The sequence below is a fragment of the Platalea leucorodia genome, assembly GCF_965183815.1.
Source record: "Platalea leucorodia genome assembly, chromosome: 3".
Classification (NCBI taxonomy): domain Eukaryota; kingdom Metazoa; phylum Chordata; class Aves; order Pelecaniformes; family Threskiornithidae; genus Platalea; species Platalea leucorodia.
Genome location: NC_138825.1, coordinates 67,598,501 through 67,616,078, shown reverse-complemented (window position 1 = coordinate 67,616,078; position 17,578 = coordinate 67,598,501). Strand labels below are relative to the sequence as shown.

Sequence of the window (17,578 nt, the reverse complement as noted above, 5' to 3'; positions counted from 1 at the left end):
GAAAGTGTCTTTTGCCTTGACGTTGTTTTGCTGTCTCATAAATCACTGCAAAAAACAGTGTTTCATGAACTTTCACAGAGTTTTATTTAGGCTAATAAGAAATACGTTATAGCTGGCTGCATGTTTCTCTAGCTCAGCATGAGGACTTGTAGGTTAGGCCTGTGTCCCCAGAACACCTCCACATGTGTGTAATTTAAAGCACACAAATAATTCTGCAGAAATCACAAGGATCATTTTCACCCTGTGTGAACTGCGTAATTTCTGAAGAGGTTTGCTCACACTCTATTTTCAACAGTATTTAAAGAGTCCATTCAAAGAGACATTGTTGATATCAATGGAATTTGCACAGATTGCATAACATACACAGAAAATATGTCAAGCTTGTTGATACAATATTGGCCATTGGTTGGAATTAATCTTTGTTTAGTACTGTGTTTACTACTATCTTTATTCCTGTACTCTTTTATTTGCTGTAGTTTCATTATCTTCACTTTCTAACAGTGTTTACCTTTCATTCTTAAAGCCCAGCTACTTCTGGGCCCCAGAAAGGCTGTTTTGTATACCCTGTGGCTGCAGTGCTTTAGGATCCATGTCACTGCAATGTGATATGTCAGGAAGATGTATCTGCAAATCAGGATTCATGGGCAGACGCTGTGAAATCAGCAGACAGGTGCCTAAATTGAAAGAAAATGCACGAAGCAGTCAGCAGATCCGAGTCCCCCCTCGGAGATGGGGCGTCAGCAGTGCCAGTGGGTGCCCGCGGGGTGCTTACCGGCCTGCTACTCCGGTAATCAGAAACTGTGTGCATTGCATGGGCTGAAATCTTGTATTCGCTTGTGTTTGGAGCTCCTGCAGACTTTTTTTTTTTTTTTTTTTTTTTTTTTTTTTTTTAAATTTGTAATACGTGTGCTACAATATATGAAATTATCAAGAAACGCACAAGCTCGGAAGACAGGCAGCCTTTTAGGATACTTCCCCACTTCTAGGGCTTCTCATAGTGCAAATGACAATGTAGGCCAGAAGTCAAATAGCAGAGTAAGTCCATAAGCAGCACCATCAACAGCAGTATGCACAAAATGTATGGGTGATGTACGTACATCAGTGGAATCAGTGAGTTTTTCATGGCCTTTGGCAGGATATGGCATCCTCTTCTAACAATTCAAGAACCAAAAGCTTAAGGAGTTTGCGAGAAGGATCAGCCTCAGAGGCAAAGTGTTAAGATCTAATCTTGAAATATCAAACATAACTGGTGTTAGTTCTCGTTACTGAATATGGCCAGTTATCTGAGCCATTTTTAACCAGACAAAGTGCCCATTATTTGAGTGTAATGCCCAAATGACAGCAGTATTGATTGTTTATCACAAACCATCAAAGCAACTTATTTCCTAAAATGAAGTAATTATGATGCAACTGCTTCCAACAGAACAGTGTTTTAGGAATGTTGTTTTTTTTCCCTGCAACTCAAAACCTCCACACTTACCATACCAGGTTTGAAAAATACCTGGCAGTGTTTTCCCTCTTCAGCCAGACTCCAGGACCCGTGCCATATTTGCTCATATGGATTCCCTTGGAGAACATGAGCTTTACCCCTTTAACATATAGTATGTAACTGTGTTGCCCACACAAACACTCAACATACATTGATACAGGGACAAAATACAACAACCAATTCAGAAAATTCATCATATTTCCTCATCGTCATCCAGGTTCTCATCTCTTGTTCAGGAAACGTGATTCTTGGAATTTCCGTGTGTAAACAAGCTTCACTGAGGGCTTAACTGGGGAGTTCATCTTGGGGGTTTGCATGACTGATCAAAATGTCTTTGACTGTGCAGAGCTCATCACAGAATACAACCCAGCATGCTAGTGATCTTTTCTTCCTTCACGCAGTGTGGAGTGCTAGTATATCAGACTTTTTCTGGCTTTCACCCTTATAAACAGAATTTATTAGATGCTATCAAACTTTCTACTGAAAACTGAGCTGCATGCTGTGCTTTCACTGGATTAACCTGAATGTCTGTCCTGAGATTTTTGCATATTCACGTTTGTGTGTTTCTTCCTGTGGAAATGAAATCTTTAGAGATAGTCTGTGTATTTAATTGAACCTTGAAGCTTAGTTATATGAGTTTGAGTATTTCTTTCTCTCTGATACGCCATGTTTTGTCATGCAGAAGTATATAGTTGGCAAAACATTTCAATATAGAATCTGGAAATGAAAATCAGTGTAATTCTTTCTTATACATATAATCAAGCATTTGCTTAGGTCCGTATGATTCTTCCAGCCAAATTCTGACCGTAGGTGTGGCCCTGTATACCTGATACCTGTCAGCAGATTCTCTATGTGAATGTGGAACTTCAGTATTAACCTCAGAGATCAGATTTCAAGACTCTCACATGGGAATTCAAGGGGGTCCACTGTGGAACAAATTCATGCAAAATATAAGTCAGTGCAGCTCCACTGACTTGAAAAATCTGTACTGATGTATACTAGGTAAAAATCTAACACCACATGCCTGGGTCACGCAGCAGGACATCATAAAAGTAAATATTTTCCACTTTGTTCCATTTATATTCATTAGCAATCATCTTTTTAATAGCTCATTTTTAACATTTTGCTTTCCTAGCGAAGTCTCTGATAGATTTTTACTATTAAATGTTGTAATATTAACTTCAAGTGAAGTTAGTAATGTGATTTGGATTTCAATATTCTCTGAAAATCATCATACCTGAAAAAAGGTAGGAAAGTACTCCCATTTTAAGTCACTCTAGCTCCTAGGAGCCTCTGTTAGCTGGTGCAATGAAACCCATGCGATCTGTTGGTTAAAAGCTTCATGCAGAACTCCATATTACAGTGTACAAATGATCATGCGTCTTCCCTTCTTTACAAGTATACTTTTTGCACTCCACTAGTGGAGTTAAGGAGGAAATTTATTACTATAGTTGATAACATCTATTCTGGTTCTGTAGGAACTTTACAGTACTAATGCAAAAGAAAGCGAAGAATGAAAATAGAAGAGAAATAGAGGCTCATTGATTACTTCTGTCTTAGTCTTAGACCTAACCCAAAGACAGAGTTTTTATCTTAAAAATAGATAATTCCCATTATTTACTTGTAATGTACACAAATGCATTATATCTATGTTCCTCTAAAGTTGTTCCTAAGCATCATTCAAAAAAATTGCCCTCGAGTTACAGAATACTGTATACAGACATTGCCGCTGGTCAGAGGAGATAAAAATCTAGTTGTTCAGAGACTTTCCAGTTGAATCAATCTCCATTCATAGCTAAGAATTTGAATTCACTCTTTTAGCAACAAACTCTGCCTGACATAATCTTACAACCGAAACACAGGATATGTATATGGTGCTGACATACATTCCATCTCTTGTGGGAATTGTACTTGTGGAAATGCAACCTTATAGGAAATGAGTTATATTGCAGAGCATTCATTATAGCATCAGGTAACATTCTGAAATCTTTATTCTTTTTTGGTTCTGTAGGGTATTTAGTGCCCTTGCCCCAGTGTTTTACTGGGAAAGAACCGCCCTGATCTCCCTACACTCTCAGCATTTCCTCTTTTCTCCTAATAATCATTCTATCTACTAACTGCTCTTCCTCTCTCTCTGGCAGCCTGAAACATTTGGCTTACAGTCTTCAAGAGGATGTGTTCCCTGCAACTGCAACTCTTTTGGTTCTAAGTCCTTTGACTGTGATGGAGATGGACAGTGCTATTGCCAGCCTGGAGTGACAGGAAAGAAGTGTGACCGCTGTGCTCATGGATTTTACAACTTTGAAGAAGGAGGCTGTACTCGTATGTAAACTCTTTGCAGCCAATTGCAGATTTATTTATTTGTTTGTTTGTTTGTTTATTTATTACTAAGATTCTAGTTGGGCTGGTTTTGGATTGCCTAACAAATTTTCCTGACGGGTAGATATTTTCATAGACAGCCCTGTAAATCAGTCAATTGGCAAGGATGGCGATTGGCAAGAACAAAAGACCCAAGTAATTCCTGCTATTTTAAGGTCAGTTTATGGCTAATCTACCACATCTAGAAGGAACAGGCATGTCCTTTCATCCAAGTACCTTCTGCCAAAAAAGTTTCTATGCAGTTCCTAGAATTTAGTTATGGTAAGAGTATCATAGAAGGCTGACTAAGGTGCTTGCCAAATCACATCAGCTTGAAGGGATGTGAACGGAAAAAAAAAGAAAGAAAAATCCCTTTGCTTCTAGTTTTATCCCAAACCTTTTCACTGTCCTTACATGGTTGATCCTTTTTTAGTAAATTTCTATACAGTAATATTTAGAATCTTGCTTACTTGTATACTTCTTGTGTACAAGATCTTCCGATAAAATTCTCCACTATGTCCCTTGTGTAAACACATGAAAAGTATGCTTTTTCAGATGCTGAAACTCTAGCATCAGACATAAATAGATCCAGCCACTTCTTTACATTTATGTTTGTCCTTTTGGACATTAGGTCAAACACTGAAATGAATGCTTCCTGTCCTTAAAGGAATACAGACTGCTACATTGAAAAGAACCTAATCTATATGTCTCTTCACAGGGAAATATCCATCTTTGCTAATAGAACTGTATTTTTCAAGTCTCATAGACTCATTTAGGTGTGATCACAGGAGATGTAGATAGTTGTCTAGTGCAGCTGGCTGCTGGGACGCAAGAGTGGCAATGGCTCCGCAGCATTCTTTGCTGGTGGCAGGGTGCTATAAAGCCAAGGGTATTGCTGCTATTATTCTTCAGGCAGAAGCTGTATTCTTTCCAGAAGCAGAAATCACCATGCCTGATATCCTATCCCTCCTCCTTTCCCATCTGGAACGGCAGCAGAAGCAGCAAGCCTAGCTCTCTTCCCTTTTTTCACTCCTTTTTTTTAATGGAAGGAGCATCAAGGCCTCAAGACCCACATCTGTGCAGCAAAATTCAGTTTCACCTGTAGTGCTGATAAACCTTGAGTCAGGCTGGATTACAGATCATATTTGAAAACATTACTCTATGGTATTGTCTTCCATGGGAAGGAAAGGCTCAGAAAACGTTTACCACCTTGAAAAGTGCAAACATGTTGGCACCTTGGAAAAAGGAAAGATTGGTTCACAGGCTCCCTGATGAGAGAGCTTGAAACAAAATGCAAATGGTAACTGCAGTCCTAAAGCTCTTACCACATATCCGGAGCGAAAAAGATGCTATAGTTCACCTTCACGATTAGTCTCTTATTCTAACATTTCACAGTTTGAAAGCTCATCACTATTGTTAATTGTTGCAAAATGTTGTTGATTTCATACAATTGGGGAAGGAAAATGAGAGGGCAATTAACAAGATTTCACATTAAAATTTTAACTGCTCTCTTGGCAAACTTGAAATGACAGAGTTTAAGGAACAGCGACAAAATGCAGAAGTAGTGTAAATCCAAACAATATTTTAAATAGAAATGTATCTGCCTGTGGTCATCAAATATTTTAAATAACCACAACAGCTAAAGATGTTCAGAAAATTCAGATTTTTAAAACTTCCAAAGTTAATACAACAGATAGAGAGGAATTCTATTTTCAAATTGCTGGGTTTTCCCCACTTATTTTTAGTAAACTTTTTATGTATTCCTTCAAATGACAAAAAAGGGATTAAATTATGAATCAAAGAGAAAATCAGAAATTTAATAGAAGTATATCAAATCATGCTAGGAAGAAAGTGCACAAAAATGAATTCCACAGTGACAGTTAAGTATTGAATAAAATATTGGACCTCTTTTATCTAGCATTTATCCAAAAGGAATATAATTTCTTTTTTTTTTTCCATGTGCAATAAAAAACCATAAAGCCTAAAAAAAACCCTTAAAGCATCATCGGTTAGCATTGACATTCTAGCAGCAAAGATACAAAAGAGATTCCTATTTCACTATTGCTTGCAACAAATGTGTTGTATTTTTTCCATATTCTTTTTAATAATGATAAAAGTAAAAATGAAAAAAATATTGGTGTATCACTTTCTTCCCCTCCATGCCTTTTGAACCAATTTTGTGTAAGAACTGTAATCCCATAGAAGAGCTGTCACATCCAAAGGCCTCAGTCTCCCAGTAAGAGGTGTATTCTGAAACAACTTCAAGCCACAGTGTGTCAAAAGATTTTACGTAGCATGCAAAATGTCTTGTTCCTGGCATGATAGAGGCAAAACTTACTGTCTTCTTTGCATCAGTTACCTTATTTTGAAAGCATTGATGGGGAAAAATAAAGGTCACTTCTTATTTGAACTATAGATATGAGTTCTATCTTTGCACATCTCTTACTTCAACTGAGAGTAAAACTAGAAAGAATTTCATACAGTAAAGGCAATGAACGTTGTGTTACACTGCCCTATAAACACCCAAGGAACAGGTTATCACTCAGAGAGTCATGGTTTACTTATGATGCTTTTGCTCTGACCTCAGGGGTAATGTTGACGGTGGGTATGAAAATAACCATGCACCACTTCTGCTTCTCCAAGAAATGGTCTTGTGACCCATAACTACTGACCACTTACATACCTTGAATCGGCATTTACCACCAATGAGTTGTTCACTTAATAATGCTTTAAGAGCAAAGATCTCTTTTGGAACCACTTCCAAAACCAAAGTATTTTTAATTGAATAAAATTTGCAAAGAATCCAAGTTTCCTGTGAAGAGGCACGTTGTTGATGTCCTCCCAAGACAGAATACCTATAATCTGAAAAAAAGAGAGTAGAATGGGAAAGAGAAACTGAAACACCTTTTTTGCCCATTAAGAAGAGTCTGTTTACAGCAGCAGAAATTTCAGGAGGTTGGCTCGGACTGGTGGAAGAGGTTAAGTACACTGCAGGTTCCCTGCGCAGGGGGCTCAGAGGCAGTCAGGTGGCTTCTTGCACAAGCCAGCATGGGCCCAGAAACTGTACCGCGGTACTCCCGCAGCCGTGTCACGTGAGTGCACCATCTCAGAAGTCTCTGCACTTCTACAGTCAGTGCCTTTATTTTTCCCATTCTGTTCTCATTGCAGTTACTTCCACCTCAGTTAACCTGTGTTGCATTGCTCCTGGTCTGGATTTCTCTGGGTTTACCCAGCCTTTCCTGCCTCACTGTGTCTGCAGATAACTGAGAGTTCACAGTATGGTAAAGGCTTTGGTGGAATGATCCTAACCCTGTTAGGGTCTGCTCTCCAGGTGTCACATAAAGGGATAACTTTTCCTCTGCTTTATTTTTTTCTGTCTCCCATGAAGCCTGTGAGTGTTCACGTTTTGGTAATAACTGCGATCCCATCAGTGGCCGCTGTATCTGCCCTCCCAATACTGTTGGAGAGATGTGTGACAAATGCGCACCAAATTACTGGGGCCATGACATTGTCAGTGGCTGCAAGGTGAGTGGATCTGTCTTTTCCCTATGTGTGTTACCTCTTTCCCATGGGGTAAATACAGTAATTTGTAGCTGGAACACAATTTTAGCTTTGAAAATCATGGTTTGTCTCTGCACTGAGAGTTTTGGTGTCAGACTGTGGTGTAAACGTTGGCAATCTGTTACTGAGTGCTACAGATCCTCTGTCTCAGGTATGCAGCCTGTAACATGGAACACCCTGTTTATACTGCTGTTATGCTGAGTCAGTGTCCTGCTTGAGCCTGGTTTCTTTTATTATAGCTGTGTTTAATGTGATTGAGGAGATTACCACATTATTGTAAAATGTATATAGATGTATAGTTACAGGTAACTGACAGTGCCTTTGCAGCACAAATTTACTTTGGCCCTAATTGTGATATCACTGGGAATTTGTACTTGAAGTTTACCTGAGAAGGGCTTCAACTTGTGCATAAAAGACAGTGAAGAAAGAAGAAAAGAAACAGCCACGTTAGGTGTAAAATACACTTTCTTTGTATGTTCTTAAAGTGGAAATAAACCTTCTCATTAGCCTTTAAATCCTTCTTATTCCAGTGTTTGACACAGTTAAAAAAAATTCTGAATGGGAGCGAAGAAGGGAGAAGAAATAGGAAAATGATAGTATGTCAGAGAGGCCATGAAAGCTGTTGTTAATGTCCTACTCTTGAGTTAAAGGGAGCAGTATTCAGTTAAGGTTGAGAACCGGTGACTGTGAATATTGTGCAAAGTTCAAATGCCTTCTCCTCTCTGCCATTCTCATTGATGGTGAGGGATTTATAGTACTGCTGCAATTACTCCAAAAAAACTATGTCTTGTCTGAACATGGTCATACACCATTAATGCTCTTTCTTAAAAAGCTGTTTGTCATGTAGCTCAGGCTGCAAACTAACTATCAAGAATTATTTCTTTTTTGTACATATGGAAAACTCCTCTTGTGAAACCTCTGCTGTGCTGCTGTGATATAGACTCTTGGCTTCTGAAACCAGTCTAATGAGGTTGAAGACCTCTGTCTGAGCTCTGAGTATTTTCTCTGATTGTCTTTTATGTGAGCGCATTAGTATGGCAGTTCCATGGCACCATCTAAATTAATAGTGATCTATCAGCCCACATCTCTTTCAGTATATTGCAGCTAATTTCTGCAAAGTGAGATGTGAATCTCCTGCTCGTGCTCTTTGCAGAACATTTCCCCCCGTCGTAACTCAGGGGGATAGAGAGCATTGCGTAAAACTGCTTGCTTGCAAAACAAACATAACATCTGATTGTAATTTAAGTTTTGATATTGCACACCGAGCTATTCCAATGTATGGTGAACAACTGGCTTTCTAGGCTTTATGTTCACTTATATCTTGTAGAATAAGTTTCTTTCTGTCAGAAGCTTTTATTTCTTAGGTTAGGTAATAGTCTAGCAGTCTAACATTTAACATTAGTTAAATAGTTTATCTGGCATTCAGTTAAGATTAAATTTGAATGTTTCCTGTATATAATCACCTTCTTTATAAATGGTCTTTTCAGATCGGAAGAAAGGTGCTTTAAGTATTCATGTAATAAACAGTTGTGCTTAGAAACTGAATCCACGTTTTCCTCCTCTCTTTTTCAGCTTTGTGTCCTTAATTTTAGCAAGTCTATCCATGTCAGTTACTGTGGTAACCTGTACTACTGGCACTGAGTTTGCTTCTGCAAGCTGAACTTCTCCATATGAGATTCTGGTCACGCCAGTGATCACAGCAAATGTCCTGTGTTAACTTTGCAGTACAGTCACAGTAATAGCACTGAGGGATTCTTCTGTTCTTTGGAAGCCTGCAGCTTTCCCTGCTACTTACTTCTGTACTCAGTATCTAGACCCCCTGGCAAATCATCTGTTTCTATCCTTACCTGCCTGCGCAAGTCTCATTCCGTGAGCAAGTTTGCTTCCCAGTACCCCACGTGACTACATCTCTATCCCTTACCGTGTAAATTACTGTCATCTAAGAGTCCTGTTTGTACAAAGAAGATAGTTACCTGTCTGATGGATGAGTAATAAATATTGAACTAGATTCCACTGGGACCACTGCCCCAGAGCAATTCTAATTTTAGCAAAGTGGTCTGAACCTACCCTGCAGAGGATTTATGTAGAAAGCACTTTTTAGAGAGCACTTCTAGTTTTCAAGTTAATTTTGTCTGCAAAGTATCCCAGTGTCTTGACCCTTATGGATTTATTTGATTTCGCTGCCTAACTTATCAGTGATAAGTAATATCTGTTCAAAAAGAAAACAGTGTTGTAAATGTATTTAGTGTAATTGCTTGACCCTTGTTGAATAAAGATAAATACCTAGCCTCATAATTCAGATACATTACCTTCGGACAGTGGAAATTCACTGCTGTAGTTTATTTACAGATACTTGAAACAGGTGAGTTGCTTTTTTGTTGTTTTTGTTTGTTTGTTTGTTTGTTTTTGGTTTTTTTGCAAAGCACAATTGCAATTTTCTCCTTGTTTCTCTCGTTTTTAGCCCTGTGACTGCAGCCTCATTGGAGCCCTGAGTTCTCAGTGTGACTTAAATACAGGCTGTTGCTTCTGCCGCCCTGAATTCTCTGGGGATAAATGCACTGAGTGCAGGTTGGGTTACTGGAATTATCCACAATGTGTTGCTTGTCAGTGCTTCCTGGCAGGGACTGATCCACAGAGCTGTGATACAGAGTTGGGGAAGTGTTCATGCACGGATCATACTGGCCAATGCAGCTGCAAGGTAGGACAACAAAGCTTGTAAGCTGATCTTCTAGCTGCTGAGAAGTTTATTCCAAAATTCACTGACATTTGTACTTGCCTGTTCCAACAATATATGCAAACAAATCTAGTTGTCTTTCATAGTGCATTTGCTAACTGCTATGGGAGGAGTCTAACATAAAGAAAGACTTAAGTGCTTATCAGTTGCTTTTTCACACACTAGCACTTGCCAGTATAGCATCCTCTTAGGCTCTTCTCTCGCTTTGTATTTCTTCTGGTTCTTACAGAACTGTCACCAATTTAACCCCATTCAATACAATTCTTGTTCAGATAGCTGGCAAATTAAAAGCAAACACATCAGTAATAACAGTATGCCACAGTGCTAGTTCTTTATATTACATTGACTTAGAGGGAGTCAATACTGATCATTTTATGAGTAGAATTCACTGCAGTAGTATCCATTCTTCTGAGAAGACTACATCCAATTCAGGATCACTAAAGCAAAGACTTTTGGCACCATGACCCACAGCATTCTTATTTGGAATTGTTCTTGGAAGAACAGCACACTTAGGTGGTTTGAAAATTGGCTGGATTGCTGAGCTTAAAGGGCAATAACTGGTGGTTTGACACGCAGTCAGTAGCCAGCAAGCAGAGTATCCCAGAGCCCATACCTTCATCAGTGACACAGATGACAGAATTCACCATCAGCAGCTTTGAGAATATTGCTGATTTGAAGGAGGTGGAGGTTGACATGCTGAACAGTAGAACTACAATCTACAGTGTCCGTGAAAAGCTTGATGATTGGGAAAATAGAAAGGTCATGAATTGGAGTGGAATAACCTCAAGAATCACTACAGTTTGGGAGGAAAAAGGCTGAATGGTAATCCTGCTGAAAAGCACGTACAGGCTTTCGGGAATGGCAAACTGAATATAAGCCAACCATCTACTCTCAATGTAAATAAGGGAAAGTGCCTACTGAGCTGGATGCATTGATCATACTGGCCAATGCAGCTGCAAGGTAGGACATCATGAAGAGCATGACCAGAAGAGGAAAGTCTTTTTCTCGCTCTACTCAGTGCTGGTAAGACTGCACTTGGAAATGGTGTCCAGTTTTAGGACCTGATTCAAGACCGTAGTTGAGAAACTGGAGAGGATCCAGAGAAGGGCTATGAAGAGACTTAGAGCAAATAATCTGTAATGATATAATGAGAGGACTGGACTCATTTAGTCTGTGAAAAATAGAGCCTAAGAGAAAAAGCAGTTGCAGCCTACAGCCACTTCAAAGAGTAGTTGATGGAGTCAAGCCCTTTCTGATAGTAGCAAAAGATGTGAAAAGGGATAACAGCTGCAAATGGCAGCTTGGGAATTTTGGGTTGGACATTAGGAAAAAAAATCACTAGGAGGGTTATGCAGCACTGGAACAGATTATCTGGAAAGGTTGTGAAATCCCCATTCTTGGAGGTTTTCAAGAATTGGCTAGAAAGAGGTGTGGGTAACTTGATCTAGTATTGATGATAGTCCAGCTTCAAGGAGGAGGTTTTAAAAAGTGACCTCTAGAGATTCCTTCTGTGGTTTTGATTCATTCTTTTTCAGGGACTGTATTGACATAAAAAGCTAGTAAAATGGAAGGATTGATTTAAAAGGTTGAATTGCCAGGTAGTTCTTTTGTTTAATGGGCACCAGTTACTTCATTCTGAGTTTAAAGGATAGACTCAATGGAGAAACTGTAGAGTAAATGAGATTGGAAGGGACCTATGGCGGTCATCTAGTCCAGTGGCTTGTTTGAAAGACATTGCTGAGGCAGTATTTCCAGGGATGGGGATTTCACAGCCTCTTGGTGCAAACTTCTTGACCACCCTCCTGTTTTTCTGGTGTATTTGAACAGAAAACATCATGTTCTATTTCACAAATGCTGATTCATTTGATGGTGAGACCATAAGAAAGTTGGAGTTGGTCACATGGACCATCTGAGTAAAACTCAGCCTAATGAATTTGTCCTATGTCATCCTCTGAAATGGAAAAATAGAATTATCTCAATTCTTTCAGCCTCTCCTGACACGTGATGTGCTCCAACCCCTCTAACCGTCTTGGTGCCCCTTTTCTTGATTAGGTCCAGTATGTCAATGTCTTTCATGTAAGCTCTTGTGAGTACTAAGTAGAAAGAATGGGGGGTTATGGCATTTTTAAATAGAAATGTTTCTTTCTTGATTCTTTTAAGGCTAATATAGTTAATTCTATGTTTCTGTGAGTGCAAATTAACAGTATACATTTAGCTGATAATTAATGATAAGAAACCGCAATTGACATCAAACAGAATGCAAAGCAAGTAAAATTCACAATTTATGACAGAAAATGGACAAATAATACTGAATTAAGTCAGCAGATTTTTTTTTTTCTCCAGAATTTAAGTCTAAGGTTGAATTTAAATCTAGGGTTGGTTAACCTTTTGTGTAACTTTTTTGAAAGAGTTATATATTGCAGAAGCTAGATTTTTATAAAATGGTAATCGTTCCCATTTAAACCTGCTGTTATAGCTGCAGAAATGAGCTTTCAAAGGCTCAGGAGCCCCTTTGTCATTCCTGACAAAAAGCAGCAAAATCTAAGCTAAATACAATGCAGGCACATTTGCTGATAGAGTTACATGTGGAAATGAGAGTTAAAAATGGTAAATCCTCAGGGATAATGTTGGTTTCCGGTATAAGCTTTGGAAAGTTAAATTTGTTTTTTAGATTGGCTTCTTCACATTACTCTCGAGAAAAAAAATGGGAGGGAAGAAAAGCCAACAAATGCTTTCATATTGGTGATTTTTTTTTTTAAATACATTGGTCTCAGTATGAAAATGGTTTTAAAAGGCTATGCATAAATTACTGTGTATCTGGCCCTATCTGGTATAGCTTTTTATTTGAACTAATTGAAAAATGAAAATAAAAGCATTGACATTACAACAGCGAAACATTTCAGCCTTGTTAATACTGTTCAGTGATGTGGAAAACAATCACAGAGAGGGAAAAGCTTTTCTTTACAATATTTCCATTAAAATATGTTTTTCAACAAGAACATTTAGTACTGTACCTTAAACACTCTAACTTGTCAAAGCTAATTCCTATTAAACAAAAGGCTTGATAAATCCTGGCAATTTCAGAAGGACATATTTTTTCTTATCTTATCAATCCGTTATTAAGCATGTCATGCCCAAAGTGCCATTTGATTTTTCTGTGCTTACGACTGTCAGTATGAAGCCGGCATCCATTGCTCAGAGCTACTCAGTGGCTACAAATGCAAATGCCTCAGTTACATTAATTGTATATGTTTGCATACACACATGATAAGAAGCTGGAAAGTTCCTTGAATATTTCCTTGCACTTATTATTTCTTTCTGCACCCTGTTATTATCATTACTGTATGATTTTCTTTTTCTTATTACTACCTCGAAATAAATCTTTTTTTTTTTTTTAAATATTCTCTCTCTTCCAGGTTAATGTGGAAGGTGTCCACTGTGACAGGTGCAAGGCTGGTACATTTGGCCTCTCTGCCAGAAACCCACTTGGCTGCAGCAGTTGCTATTGCTTTGGCCTGACTTCACAGTGCAGTGAGGCAAGGGGGCTGACTCGCATGTGGGTGAGTAGGAAACTGCTGAGCCATGTAATGCGGTAATGTTGTTTCCTGCTGGCATCTTTTAGTCAGGCACTGAGAGGTAGCTAGAAAATGGCCAAACATTTAAGCAATCATTTTCCTCTTTATACTTTGAGAAGCAGAGAGAGCAGTATGTTCTATTAGACAATCAGGGTTAAAGTATTAAAAGTAAATAAGTAGATAAGAAAACCCGTGATAGGATAGCTGACGTCAAGCCAAAGTAAAGCTATTAAAACCCAGGGAAGGGCAAGCTAGTTGTGTGGGGAAATTATGCAGTCCAGTGCATTGAAACATAATCTCTTGTATATGATACACAGTTTACCCAGGTGTATTAAAGGGTCGCAGATGCTTGTTGTACAGCATAGATTTCCCATGGTTCAATTAATCTGTTTATTTTCATTGTGTTTGTTTTTTTTTTTTAATTGAAAAAAAAAAAGAGTTTATTAAAGCTCTGTTTGAATCCAAGAATGGGAGGGTATAATCCATCAGAGCAAACAAAGAGCTCTCCACCTTTTTGTGGAAGAGGGCCTTGAGACCTATGCTGGACTGACAAATAAGGCAGGCTGGATGTCTCCATTTATCTGTTCAACGAGCACAAAACACACATTGAGACCACTGCTGTCTGTCGCTGCTGCGCCAGCTCCTCAGTTACATTCTGGAAGAGCTATTTCTAATGGGAAATGACTAGTTTGGTCCCCATGTATGCTCAGTCACATCTCTGCTAGAAAACACGTCAACCATAGAGGGAATGTCTGCCTAATGCAAATCACCCAAAGCCCCTGACTTGTCATGCACAAGCATCAATTGGGTAAGGATGCTTTAGGCTGAAATCAAGGTGTGATCTTGTACTAAAGAGTTCATATCTCTTGGTTAAAGTAATATGAATAGCACCCATTCTCCTCTTCATTGTTCAAGCCAATAGCACCTCTTTCCCTTCCCAGTGGATGAAGTGATTTATCATGGTCTGACCCAGTTTTTCTCATTATTTCAGTTTTGCCCATCATATGCTGGTAGGCTGGAGATGAAAGGCTGTAAAAGGCTGACAAGTTATAAAATTTAATCAAGTTCCATGACAGCAACAGTTCTGGAAAATTGTGCTTTGACCTTTGTGGCAGCACAAAGCAGAAACATAGTTTAAACCTCCTGATTATTTTGTGTCTCTTGATTAATTTCCCTTCCTATTTATGGTCCTATCTAAGTAAGTGTGTGTCCATGTCTCATCTAGTTTTTGGTACTATGGTCTGTTTCAGAATTGATTCAGAGTTGTAACTGAGTGAGACTGGGTTCTGCCAGCTGCTAGTGACTATTTTGGATATTCTCAGGTGCTCCAAATGGCATTAGACATGTTTAAACAAGCAAATCCTGTCTTGTAAGACAATAAGGCAAGGCTGATCTGAAATTCAAATGTGTTGACCACTTTCTTGATGTCTAAAGTAGTAAACAGTAAAATAGGGTTATGGTAGGAACTCAGGAAATCTCACTTAGGGCTGGCAATGTTAGGAATGCTTCCATGTCTTGTCAGTCCATAGATGCTGCTGTAAATGGAGGTACCAAAATGCTTAAAAGTACAGTACAGGGCTTGATTGATTCCTCATTGCCTGATACCTATCTTGTAAACAGCTTGTTGATGAGATGACTGTTAGAGATATAACTCTGCATTTGTTTTCTTTGTTTTCCTCACTCTTTAGGAGAAAGCAATTTTGATACCAGCCCTTTGCATTTGTGCACACGCTTCCTGCGATACTTTCATCTGCACAGAATTACTAAGACTCTTATTACAGTTTTTGATCAAAATAATGATTTCTATATAATGCTATTGAGACTCTTTCAACAAGTCTAAGAAAATTACAAGTATCTAAGTGGCATCCTTATATTTTTCATTAACTCTGAATTTAGAGTTACAGAAACCCGGAGCCCTCACTCTCTGCATATTGCCTGCAGAACACTTAGCTTGACTATTGCGTAAAAGTACCAGGGGCTCGGGCACTGTGTTCCACAGCCCCAGTGATGCGTATAATAAGTGTTGGTGAGAAGTATGCTTCTTTGTAAGGTACGTTTCTCACAGTCCGAACGGAAGAGGCCCGACACTGAAATAGCACTATGAAAATGGCTTCAATAAAATTCTTGGGATCACTTGCTGATGAAACTATTTTAACCAGTGCTAACCTTTGTTAACATGAGTACGAGGTGCAAAAGGCTTGAGGGGGAAGTCATTATTATCACTCTTTATACCTGAAGGAGTAGTAAGACTGTTTTGTGACAAATTGCTCATGATGTGAAATGAAATTACCTAGAAATAATTTTTTAAAGAGTTAGAATTTAAAGACTAGCACTTCATGGGGAAAAATAGACTTGATTTTCTTCTTGATTTTTTTGAATATGTATAGGTGACCTTGAAGCCAGAGCAAATGATTCTACCACTGGTGGATGAAAAGCTTCAGCGCAGCACTCTTTCAGGGATTGCATTCCAGCCTCCTGAAATAGTAGCAAATATAGAACAGGTGATGCAGGATCTTCGGTCAGAACCTGTTTACTGGAGACTTCCAGAGCAGTTTGAGGGACGAAAGGTAAACATAAAATTCCACTGAATACTGACATAGATTTATATATTTTTTTTAATCTTATATTTGTATTTTGCAATGCCTTTTCTCCCTTCCAATAAGCATGCCACCACACAGTGGAAGGTACTTCAAAAGAAAATAAATGCCATTCCATTATTAAAGATTATTTGCTCCGTTATCATGGAAATTTGTAAGTCTGTAACAAAAACACTATTTTAAAATATATATTTACAGACAGTAGTATGTAATATTTTTCCACAAGATAGATTCTTATTTGAAAAAATAAGCTGCATTAATTTAATAGAACTCTCTTGTAACATTTTGTTTCTCTCCATTTAAAAAAAAAAAAAAAGCCTGATCTTTGTAAGTTACACAGGAGAAAATGATTGAACTAACCCTCCTTTTGGATATTGTTATGCGCCTCTGTGACGATTTATTTTGCACTTTTGATATATCTTGGTTTGGCTTGGGAAAGTTTAGATGTTTCTTTCTCTAAACACAAACTTTGGGGAGCACCAAGGCACATATAAAGAAACAGATAACATTTTGTTTTTAGTGTAGTACAATAACAAATTGCTGATGGGTATTTTTGAACACAGCCCTTGTCCCCAGATAGTTCCACAAGCATGTATTGCTATTTTCTACCACACACACATTCATCAGACCGCGCACAGGTGCAGAGTGTATCTAGCTCCTACATATGCCCAGGAATTTATTTTTAGCTAACTGAAAATGAGATTTCTTTTTGTACTTTGTGTTTTGCTTTGTTAGCTGACTGCTTATGGAGGAAAACTGAAATATGCCATCTACTTTGAAGCACGAGAAGAGACAGGTTTTACTACTTACTATCCGCAAGTCATCATAAGAGGTGGGCCTCCCACCCATACAAGAATTATTGTCCGGCATATGGCTGCCCCGCTGATTGGGCAGCTGACAAGGCATGAGATAGAGATGACAGAGGTAATGTTTCCATCTGCTTTTTTTCCCCAGAACTTAAGCACATGGTTCTTTTTAATACTGTTAGTAATCTGATTTTGTATTGCTGTCTTTCAGCATGAATGGGAATATTATGGTGATGACCAAAGAGTCAGCAACACTGTGCCCTGGGAATATTATCATGATGACCCAGGTGTCAACAGGACAGTGTACCAGGCAGATGTCACATGGAAGCATTATGGAGATGACTCAAGACCAAGTAGAGCTGTATCCCGGGAAGACTTCCTGAATGTGTTGTATGATGTTCATTACATTCTTATTAAGGCTACTCATGGCAATATCATGAGGCAGAGCAGGTAACTAT

The 17,578-nt window shown here is 38.6% G+C and overlaps 1 protein-coding gene across 1 annotated transcript in view; it reads left to right on the top strand.

Annotated features, from left to right (window-relative positions):
- The window catches only part of LAMA2 (laminin subunit alpha 2), a 375,020-nt gene that overhangs the window by 243,267 nt on the left and 114,175 nt on the right, over positions 1-17,578 (top strand). The window contains exons 21-27 of the mRNA XM_082305530.1: positions 3,631-3,811; positions 7,236-7,372; positions 9,870-10,106; positions 13,559-13,702; positions 16,105-16,284; positions 17,050-17,238; positions 17,332-17,570. Coding sequence (XP_082161656.1) covers positions 3,631-3,811; positions 7,236-7,372; positions 9,870-10,106; positions 13,559-13,702; positions 16,105-16,284; positions 17,050-17,238; positions 17,332-17,570 — 1,307 coding nt within the window. The remainder of the gene's footprint in view (positions 1-3,630; positions 3,812-7,235; positions 7,373-9,869; positions 10,107-13,558; positions 13,703-16,104; positions 16,285-17,049; positions 17,239-17,331; positions 17,571-17,578) is intronic.